We start from the raw sequence: 11777 nt of genomic DNA on the forward strand, positions 1-11777 counted from the left end.
GCGAGCAGAGACTGTGGCACGTGTATAGGGTAGATTCATGTTTAAATTTCTAGTTTTAGGTTAGAATAGGTTGTTATGCATTTCATCGTTTTAAATTATTTTATATTGCTTTTAAGTTCTCTAAATTTCAATATTTCGTATTTAAACACGGAAGATCATGAGTGTGTTTTCCAGAGAAGAAGTTGTTTTAAGCGTTATTCGAAGTTTACGTTATAAATAATGTTCATGTAAGAGTTATATTTCCCCATTATAGATGGGCATAAGACGTTAGTAGCGATTTTGAGTATGTGAAAATTTAGGGTCGTTACACAGAGAAGCCATTGATCGGCTGCTTTCCACGCCAAATATTTGGGGTTGAATGTTAAGGAGGTTTTTGGTTTAAAGCCAGGTGGTGGAACCATAGTTCCCATCAACATAGCGTAGCATGTGTTGACTCTCAAGGAGAGGGAGAAGTTGACTTTTCCAAAGAGGATAATTGGAGGAAGAAAGTTTGATGGTGATCATATGAATGAGCGTTGCAAGGAAGAAGATGGTAAAAGGATTCATAAGCCATAGAAAAAAATGATAGGGTTGTTAAATCGAGAGGGCTTTGATACCATGAGAATATTTGTTAAAACCACCGCACTTAGATAGAGGAAAGTTCTCTATTTATAATGATTTTCAGAATAGAGAATTATGGTAAATACAAATAATATGGAAATAACAATAAATGAATACAATATATAAGGGCAAATACGGTGAGTCGTAACCTAAGTAAAATATATAGATAAGGTTTGAAAAGATCGAAGAAAAGGAGCTAAGGTAACCCAAGTTAGAACAAAGGGCCTAATTAGGATCGCACAACAACGCACACGCTCGATCTAGATGATCACAAAGAAAAGGATAGAGAGAATTGCAAGGAGAACTCTGGCTAAAAGAATTTTTCTATTGATGACTTCGGGTATGTACAACAAGAGAGAGTACAGAGAATAGAAAGTACATTTCAAAGCTTTACTGGACGGGATATATATATGGTTCAGTCTACTAAATATAGCTTTACCAGATTTAGCCATCTACTATATATAGCTATGTACCATATATAGCTTTACCGGATATAGCTTCACCATATATGGCTTTACCAAATATAGCTTTACCAGATATAGTCATTGACCAAGCTATAAATACAGGGAGCAGACTCCATAACTCAACAATTCTCCCACTTGGAGACTGATCTTACACCATACCAATTAGGGCTTTGCATAGCTTTAATTTTCCAACATCAACACATTTTGTCAACATGTCTGCTGGATTCTTTGCACCCTCTATCTTCTCCAAACACATATCGCCTTCTTCCACTAACCTGCGAGTGAAATGGTACCGTCTTCTAATGTGTTTTGTTCTTGAATGATAGACTGGGTTTTTCACCAACTGTATGGCACTCTGACTATCTGTATAAAGGATCTTCTTGCACTGCTTCCGGCCTAATTCTTCTAGATAGTCTGTCATCCATATCATCTCCTTTCCAGCTTCAGCTATGGCCACGTACTCAGCTTCAGTAGATGAAAGAGCAACGCATTTCTGAAGCTTAGACATCCAACTCACTGCTGTTCCATCTATAGTGTAGATATACCCAGATGTGCTCTTGCTGGAGTCTACATCTCCACTCAGATCAGCATCCACAAAACCTTGCAGAACTACTTTGCCATTGCCATAACAAAGTGTAGTATTGGATGTACCTCTCAGATATCTTAGAAGCCACTTCACAGCTTCCCAATGTTCCTTCCCTGGATTTGCCATGTACTTGCTAACAACTCCCACTGCATGTGTTATGTCAGGTCTAGTGCAGACCATAGCATACATCAAACTCCCAACTGCAGAAGCGTACGGAACTGATGCCATGTGCTCACGTTCCTCAACTGTCTTGGGAGATTGCCCCTTTGACAATTTAATATGATTTGCCAAGGGGGTAGTCCTGGGTTTAGCGTTATTCATCTTGAATTTGGACAACACCTTCTCAATGTACTGCTCTTGGGATAGATTTAATGTGCCAGCAGATCTATCTCGAGAAATCCTCATCCCAAGGATCTGCTTCGCTGCACCTAAATCTTTCATCTCAAATACTGAAGACAAGCTTGCCTTCAGGTGGTTTATCTCCCTCATACTTGATCCAGCAATTAGTATATCATCCACATACAGGAGTAGAAACACATAAGAATCAGTGTATTTCTTGAGGTAGCAACACTGATCCTTTTCACTTCTGTGGAAACCACTCTTGCTCATGAAGGAGTCAAACTTCTTGTACCATTGTCTCGGTGCTTGTTTCAGTCCATACAAGCTCTTATTGAGCTTACACACCATGTGCTCCTTGCTTGGAGCTGCAAATCCTTCGGGTTGTTGCATATAGATCTCCTCGTCTAGATCTCCATGTAAAAATGCCGTTTTTACATCCATTTGCTCAAGGTGCAAATTCTCCGATGCAACAATACTCAGTAGAATTCGGATAGTAGTTAATTTCACAACTGGAGAAAAGATCTCAGCATAATCAATGCCTTTTCTTTGTGAATATCCTTTAACTACTAACCGAGCCTTAAACCTCCTTCTGCCATCTGGTTCAACCTTGATTTTGAACACCCATTTGTTCAACAGAGCTCTCTTTCCTGTAGGCAACTCAGTCAGCACCCACGTATTATTCCTTTCAAGTGAGCTCATCTCATCATCCATGGCTTGCTCCCACTTAGTTGAATCTTCCACTTGTAGGGCCTCATCAAAGGACTCTGGTTCTCCTTCGTCAGTCAGCAACAGATAGTGTAATGAGGTTGAATATCTGTCTGGTGCTCTGGTAGTTCTGGATGATCTTCTCAACACCTGTTCAGGTGCAACTTGCTCCACGTCTGGTTCTTCAGCAATAGGATCAGCCACGTCTGGTTCTTCAGCAATAGGATCAGGAGTTTCTTGAGCTTCTGTTGTACCATCACTGTGTGAATTTTCTTGCCACTCAAATTCAACTCCCACTTGCTTCGTAGTCTCAGAGTTTATCTTCTCTCTGTCCTTGTACATGACATTTTCATCAAAGGTCACATCACAGTGTCTTAGGATCTTCATATTTTTCTCATCCCAAAACCTATACCCGAACATGTCAGAGCCATAGCCTATGAAGTAGCATTTCACAGCCTTAGCATCAAGCTTATCTCTCTTCTCTGGATCAACATGAACATACGCAGTACAGCCAAAGGTTCTCAAGTGAGAGTACTTGAGTTCTTTTCCTGTCCATACTTCTTCGGGCAATTTGAACTTCAAGGGTACTGACGGCCCTCTATTAATCAAATATGCTGCTGTGTTCACAGCATCAGCCCAGAATGCCTTTGGCAATCCAGAATGAATCCTCATGCTTCTTGCTCGCTCATTCAAGGTTCTGTTCATCCTTTCTGCAATACCATTTTGTCTTGCCTTACCGGGAATTGTTCTTATTAATCTAATTCCCTCAGCTGCACAAAATGTTATAAACTCTGATTTGTTGTACTCTCCTCCATTGTCAGACCTCAGGCATTTGATCTTCAAGCCGGTCTGATTTTCAACTTCAGCTTTCCACTTCTTGAAGGTGGTAAACACATCTGACTTATGTTTCAGAAAGTAAACCCATACCTTCCTGCTGAAGTCATCGATGAAGGTGACGTAGTACCTTGATCCACCAAGTGATGAAACTGGAGATGGTCCCCAGACGTCTGTATGGACCATTTCCAACCGCACTTTCTTCGGTTCTCTGGCAGCCTTTGTGAAACTAACTCGTTTCTGTTTGCCCATAACGCAGCTCTCACAAAGACCCATATCAACAGATTTTAAGCCTTCTAAAGCTCCTTTCGCAGTGAGCATCTTCATTCCTTTGACGCTCATATGTCCAAGTCTATTGTGCCATAGACTTGAATTGGAAGCACTCTCAGCAGCAGCAGTCATGTTTATACACTCTGCAGTAGTGTATAAGGTTCCAGATTTTGTGCCACGCGCAACAACCATGGCGCCCTTCACAATCTTCCAGGAACTCTTTCCAAACTCTGCTGCATAGCCTGTGCTATCCAACTGACCAATAGAGATCAGGTTCTTCTTGAGACCAGGAATGTATCTGACATCTTGTAATGTCCATTGATTTCCTGCTGGAGTTTGTATGGAGACATCTCCCTTTCCTTCAATCTCCAAGGTTTTATTGTCGGCAAGATACACCTTCCCGAAATTTCCTGATTTGAAATTTCGAAACAATTCCTTACTTGGAGACGAATGGAACGATGCACCTGAATCCAAAATCCAGGATTCAGCTGGGCTATCCACACTAAGGATTAAAACGTCCTCAGCATCTTCTGTTGTGTATATAGAATCATCATCATCTTCAGATTTATGATTCTGCTTCTTCTTTAGCTTTGTACAATCTGTCCGAAAGTGTCCTTTTCCCCCACAGCTCCAACACGTTACGTTGGGTTTGTTTGGAGATTTTCCCCGGTTCTTTGATTTTGAACGCCCATGTTTGTTTGAGCTCTTTGATTTGCTTCTTCCCCTTCGATCAACACTGAGAGCATTGCCTGATGAATCTCCAGTTTCCCGTTTGCGAATACTTTCGCTGAGAACTACATCTCGAATTTCATCAAACTTCAGTTTATCAGATCCTCGGGAACTGCTGATTGCGGCAACAACAGTATCCCATGACTCGGGTAAGGATGACATCAAAATCAACGCTTTAATTTCATCTTCGAAATTAATTTCCACCGAACCCAGTTGACTTATGATCATATTGAATTCATTTATATGATCCACAACACGTCCACCTTCAGACATCTGTAGAACAAAGGGCCTAATTAGGTGATTTAAGGAATATGATCTAAAGGACTCGAGACCGCTCAGATCCAATGGTTGAGTTCAAGGATGAAGTCGGTAAACCCCTTGTCAGAGTAGATATTTCCAACCAACATTCTAAAATACTCAAGTCCAAAAGTAATATAATTTTGGAACAATCAAGGTCAATCAAGGCTTCATTTATAAATTTGAGGTTCTTGGGTTTCATTTAGAATAGGAATCGTTTTGCAAGTTCCTAAAACTCGAGGTAGAAGTCTTTAGATATGAGTTTCCTTATTCTCTAATTTTCCAAAATTTAGGAGGGTCGTTAACCATTTTCTCTCAAACCAATTCCTATACATTCTAATAACCTCCCCAATAAGTTTCATGAAGGATATGAGAGTTTCAGATTTGCTCTAGGTTCATACTTGATTTTTAAGTAATCAAGATGTTACCTCATGACAAGCTTTAGGATAGCCTTTGCTTTTCAAGTAACTAGGAGGCTACCGGTAACATTTGAATCTTGATGAGAAATTAAAAAACCTGATTATCTCTTTTAAAGTCTAAGTTTCATGATTTATTGAGGGTATCAGAGGTCAAATTTGAAGATGAGGTAGAGGAGAAAAATGCTTACAAAACCCAATAAATCAAGAAAAATATAAAAGAAAATACAAAAAAAAAATAAGAAAAAATCAATCGAAGTCAACCCTAAGGGGTAAATCACAAATTTTGGATGTGCCCCACCATTGAAATATGCCGTAACAACAACACAAGAGAATTAAAAAGTATAAGTGCTTAAGATTCATCTATTCAAAGGATCTCTCCCCTCACGTTATTTTTTCTACTTCAATTGTTTGTTTAGATGTATTTCAATCTTGGGCTACATCCAACAACATCATCATATGGGTAATTGTGGATAGATTGACTAAGTTAGCACATTTCCTTTGTGGTAAAGCTAGTATGCAGTGGAAAATTGGGCAGAAGCCACCTACATGGTAGACAATTGGGCACAAATATACATGAAGTCAATTGGTTGTCAATTATATCATATCGAGACCCACGCTTTACGTTGGTAATTTGGAATAGTCTTCAAGAGGGGTAGGTACTCACCTAGATTTTAGTACGGCTTTTCATCCACAAACAGATTGTCAAATGGAACATTTATAAACCAAATCCTAGAAGATATGCTACATGCTTGTGTATCAGATTTCATAGGTAGCTAATACTCGAAATTACATTGAATGAAATTTACCTACAACAACAACTTTAAGGCAACTATTGACATGTCACTGTATGAGGCTTTGTAAGAAAAATGGTGCAAGATTCCATTTTGTTGGGACGAAGTAGGAGAACGAGAATTGGTTGGTCCCGAGTTCAAGTTACCAATGAGGTGGTGAAAAGATCAGGCGAGAATCTACACTGCTCAGAGTAGATAAAAAAGTTACGTGGATGTAAGGCATAGGAGCCTAGAATTTGGGGTGGGCGACATGCTGTTCTTATAGGTGACCCCGATGATAGGTGTTTTAAGGTTTGGACGCAAAAGCAAGTTGAATCCACACTTTATTGAACCCTGTGAGATCTTAGATCGGATTAGACTCGTTGCGTATAGATTAGCCCTACCATCGTCCCTCTCATCTGTGCATAACGTATTTCATGTGTCTGTATTTCATAAGTATCTGACCAATCCCACGCATGTGATAGACTATGAGCCCTTGGAGGTGGCAAAAGACTTGAGGTATGAAGAAAGACCAGTGAGTGTCTTGACACGTGAAGTACAAACTCTATACACAAAGGACATAGCTTTTGTTAAAGTGTTGTGGAGAAACCAACAAATAAAGGAGGATACGTTGGACACGGAGAAATACCCAAAACTATTTCTTAATGTAGACACTTTGTAGGACGAATGTCCTTTTTAGGAGGGAATAATGTAAAGATAGATATTAAAAAAAAAAAAAAAAAAAAATCAAACCTCGAAAATTGTTGGATATTTAGGGAGGCGCTATTTTCGCAGATTCAAACTGCTCCACACTCCTTCATAAACTCCCAACTCACACCCTCCATAACTAGTACAATCTTGCCTTCACTTTAAAACTTACACATGTAGCCAAGAGAGAAAAGAGATAGAAAGAAAGAGAATCCTTACTGGTGGATCTCATGCTGATGACGTAATTTCTTACTCTTCGAGAAAGCCTCAACGTGGTAGTGGATGTAGCAGATCATAAGGAGTGTCGTTGTCACCATTGATAGCGTTATTGAACAAAGAAGGCGTCGTCGGAGATAAGTCATAAACGACCATCAAGAGAATCATCAAGAGTCAGGTTGACAAGAAGAGATCCATGGGTTCAACACTCAAACTCGGGTATGACCCATGGACCCACTCACAACCTGCTTCAACCCAACCCAGAAGCGTACGACCCACGACCAAACGGCCAAACCACTCTTCCACTTCCTAGACTGAACGCGTGAAGCCCGATCCGCTTGTTGACTCAAAGTCTGTGCCTCGACTTGAGTGACGACCCACGTCCCCTTGGCACTGCATGTGCCTTGCACGTGTCCTACTCCGAATCACGGCTCATCTTGGCTCGGCTTGGCAGCTCTACTTGACAACTTAAACAGCTCGATATTCACATTTTATACCGTTTCCTAAGTTTTTGACTCCAAAGCCATTTTAGATGTTATTGAGATTATTTGGGGTAAGTAACACTTCTTTTCCTTCTAAATAAACACTTTTGAAAAAAAAAAAAAAAGAGAAATCAATGCACTGAGCTATAATATTATTATTTAAGTTATGCATATGGTGGCGTCTCTAATTTAGATAAAGAAATTTGGGAAGTTACAAGTCGTCGTATACATCCGATAATTTTTATCCTAATGTAGTTATCTCTAAAGCCATTATGTTTATGTTTAAGGTTGATTAACATATATGTACTAAAATGGATAATCATATTGGAAAATTTAAGGAAGATAACAGTGATATTTTTCCTTAAAAACTTCATTCATTTTAAAATGGAACGATTTTGCAATAAACCAATAAAAGCTGAGTTGGAAGAGACTTCCACTTTTGGGTGTTAAAATTTTGTTATAAAAATGAAGAAAAGTAGAGAGCAAAAACCAGGCAGGCATCGTAGAAGAAGAGAGAAAAATGGGTTTGAATTCATCACATATGGAATGTTTAGTGTTGATTACCATTTTATTTTGCATTACAAAATGTTATGCCCAAAATGTGTTTAATATCATGCAATTTGGTGCAAGAAATGATGGACGAACGGATAGCACTCAGGTAAACCTTCTCTTTCTTATTTTATTTTGTCACAACATTTCTTATAAGAGTGTGAAAACCTCTTCTAATAGATGTGTTTTAAAATCATGAGGCTGACAGTGATACGTACTAAGCCAAAACGGACAATATTTATTGTTACATATTTTATATTTCTTTTAAAAGGTTTTGAGAAACATAAGAGTTAGAAGTTGAAGCGTTCTTAAAATGTTTATGTTATTTTCAAAACGAGGTAGAATTTTTTTGAAACAATAAGAAGAGTTTCATAAGTCTCTTTTCTCGTTTTTTATTTTTCTTTGTTTTATTATCTCCCTACAAATATTTTCAAAATTCTAACCAATTTTTTTTAAACATAAAAAAATATTTAAAAAAAGAAACTTCGTTTTTTATTTTGGAATTTTGATAACAATCTCACTTTATTTTTTTTTAGAGGGAAAAAACTACAAAGGAGCTTAGCTATTGATTTTGTTTCTAGGTTAAGAAAATAATAGGCTTTTTTTTTTTTTAATCATTATTTACTTATAAAATCCATAAAAATAAATTTAAAATCAAGATTTTGGAAATTTAATTTTAAAAACTAATTTTTATATTATTTTAAATTATAAATTTAAAAGTACATTAAGAAAAAAATAAAGTTAGGGTAAATTTAATTATATAAATATTTCAACTTCATTTGGTTGATTTCGAAAATTAAAATTATAAAAATTAAGCCGATTTTGCCATTCATTTTTAAAATTCTCCAAGTGTTTTTTTTGTTATTTAAGTTATTTTGTTGAAAGAAGATTATAAAAGTTACTTTGGTGTGTATAGGCATTAAGTAAGGCATGGAGCGAAGCTTGTTCGCATGATGGAGGTGGTGTAGTTTTAGTACCAGATGGGAGGTTTCTAATTTTTTCGTTGGTGCTTAAAGGTCCATGCAAAGGATCCATTGGTCTACGAATTAATGGCGAATTGTTGGCTCCTATCGATCCAAATTTCGCCATTGGCCAAATCTGGCTGAGTATCTATGAAGTCGACAACTTATTTGTCGACGGTTATGGCAGCTTGAACGGTCGCGGTTCTTTAGCTTGGTCTATCAAAAAGTTTAACCGTCCAATTGTAAGTCCATTTTTTTGGATTCTTTGGTTAAAGTGTTAGATGGAACCCGAACTTCACTTTTTTTTTTTTTTAAGTTATTTGTTTAGTGACTGAAATTTTTTCTATGTAGTCTATGAAACTCTCTAAAATCAACCATGCGAGAATTACGAGTATAACATCGTACAATAGCAAATTCTTCCATTTTGGTGTGCATGGATGTAATGATGTCACGTTTGATCACATTAGAACAATGGCTCCAAAAGATAGCCCCAACACAGATGGAATCCACATTTCCAAGTCAAGTGGTATCAATATTATGCATTCAAGATTCGACACGGGAGACGATTGTATCTCTTTGGGCCCTGGAAGTAGATTCATCAACATAACAAACATCCATTGTGGTCCAGGTCACGGAATCAGCATCGGCAGCCTTGGAAAATTCCCAAATGAGGAAGATGTCTCTGACGTTTTAGTAAGAGACTCCACATTTGTTGGTACAGACAACGGTGTGAGGATCAAAACATGGTCGTCTTCACATCCTAGTTTTGTTACAAAGATTGCTTTTCTCAATCTCGAAATGAAGGACGTAAAAAACCCTATCGTCATTGATCAAAAATATTGCCTTGGCTGCAACAGAAATGAAATGGTATATATATTCAAATTTGATAATCGTCAGGTAAAGTAAAACTGAAAAATGATATTAATGAAGGTTGTTTTTGGTTGACAGAGTAACTCAAGAGTGAAGATTGGAGACGTGAGATATGAAAATATACGGGGGACTTCAGCAACCCAAGCGGCCGTAAATTTTGAATGTAGCCAAGTTTTACCATGCGAAGGCATAGTGTTGCAAGACATTAACCTCTCCTTCAATGGTCGTGGCCAACCAACTTCCATTTGTCACAATGTGAAAGGATCTGCTCTTGGCAAACAACTTCCCTCCTCTTGCCTTTGATTACTCCCTGTTTTTTTTTTTTTTTGTTCGTTCTTCCTTAGTTTAGATTTGGCCATTTCAATAAGGATTTCACGAAAATCCAAGGCTTCAAACTTTTTATTATTTTCAATTTAGCAAATCTTTTGTCTTTTTAAGATTTTGAAGACTTTTATGATTAAATAAAAAACAAATGAATGGAAGGTAATAACGTTGGAAAAAAAGAGAAGTTTATAACATAAAACACTATGACCTAATTTTAAAAATAAAACAAAGAAATATGAGCTATAAAAGAATTTGTTTCATTCTATCATTAATTTTTGCTAAACATTTAGTTAATAGTCACAAAATTATTGAACCATTTCTACACACGATTGTAACTCCTCAAATAGATAGTCCCTCTTCCATTCTCATGACGGGTTTATGGAATTGTGGTTTTGACTCCTGACCCATTTCTACACACGATTGTAACTCCTCAAGTAGCCACATCTGTCATCATCTTATGTGATTTTAGTCAAGCTGGATAGTATGTGTTTATAGATACCTACCGCGTGATAGGAGCACTACTAGGTTCGACTTAGGTCACTGAGTAGTGCTACTGAAGGTACCAATGGAAATAGAAGGAAATCGGGTTCCAATGTACCCTTCACGCTGCTAGCAACCTTGTAAACTCTCAACTTTTCTTGGATGACATTGAGATTTACTTGGTTCTTAGGGCATCTAGATGGTTGAATTCTTGAACTCAAATAATTAGGACATTCTAAACGAGCTAGTCTAGTTTTGGAAACACTAAGGTCTTTACCAGTGATCGCTGCTCACGATCCTAGGGTTCTAAGTCTACTGGAAAACATTTCACCTAGGTCAAAGCTAAAACCATCCTAGCTCTAGTTCTCTATCCTCATTCTGTAAGTATACAAGCCAACTCAGTTAGGAAATAATGTCCATCAATAATCTAGAGCACATAACGCATCCTCAAAAAGCATACATGCAAGCTCTCTGAAGAGATAACAACCATCAACTACCTAGAACACAATGGAAATAATTAAGCAAACCATCAACTACCTAGAACACAATGGAAATAATTAAGCAAACATACATTTTAAAATTCTTATACTAAGGCCATTTCATTCATTTTTCACCTCCTAAATTGCATTCTCATACAAATTACCCTTCTAAAGTCTTAATCATGTATAGTCTAAAAAATCAAAAAAATGGAAAAAACAGTTATGGCAGTAGCTGTAGTGGAGGAATCGTCAAATTCACGTGGGTAAGTAAGAAATCAATTAGGTAGATTTTGTGAGCCAATAAGCTTAGCTTAGTAAAATAAGTTATTGATTTGGAACAATTTTAGGAGAATTGTGAATAGTTATTAACTGGAGGATGTTCAAAAAAATGATAAGTGTTTGGTTTAGGAGAATTATTAGTTGATATTAACTTGTGGAGAAAGTTTAACAAATTAGGTAGTGTTTTCTCCCGTGAAATAGTCTTCAAATGTACACTTCATTCACAACAACAAAAGGAATTAAAAAGCCGAGGGCTTAAGAGAACTCACTATGGTTTGAAAGAAAAGTAGTTGTTAGTCTATCAAAAAATTTCAAAAGAATAATTTGTAGTAAGTGGAGTCATTGAGTGGACTTGAAGACCGTCGGTCTTTGTCACGATCTTGACATATTTATGATAAGTCCTAGGAGAAACTTA

At 37.3% G+C, this 11777-nt stretch overlaps 1 protein-coding gene across 1 annotated transcript in view; it reads left to right on the plus strand.

The window, feature by feature from the left end:
- The window catches only part of LOC111810453 (exopolygalacturonase-like), a 28008-nt gene extending 17905 nt beyond the window's left edge, over positions 1 to 10103 (plus strand). The window contains exons 4-6 of the mRNA XM_023697161.1: positions 8885 to 9172; positions 9282 to 9797; positions 9879 to 10103. Coding sequence (XP_023552929.1) covers positions 8885 to 9172; positions 9282 to 9797; positions 9879 to 10103 — 1029 coding nt within the window. The remainder of the gene's footprint in view (positions 1 to 8884; positions 9173 to 9281; positions 9798 to 9878) is intronic.
- The last annotated feature ends 1674 nt before the right edge of the window (positions 10104 to 11777 follow it).

This window comes from Cucurbita pepo, chromosome LG14 (genome assembly GCF_002806865.2).
Source record: "Cucurbita pepo subsp. pepo cultivar mu-cu-16 chromosome LG14, ASM280686v2, whole genome shotgun sequence".
NCBI classification, from domain to species: Eukaryota; Viridiplantae; Streptophyta; class Magnoliopsida; order Cucurbitales; family Cucurbitaceae; genus Cucurbita; species Cucurbita pepo.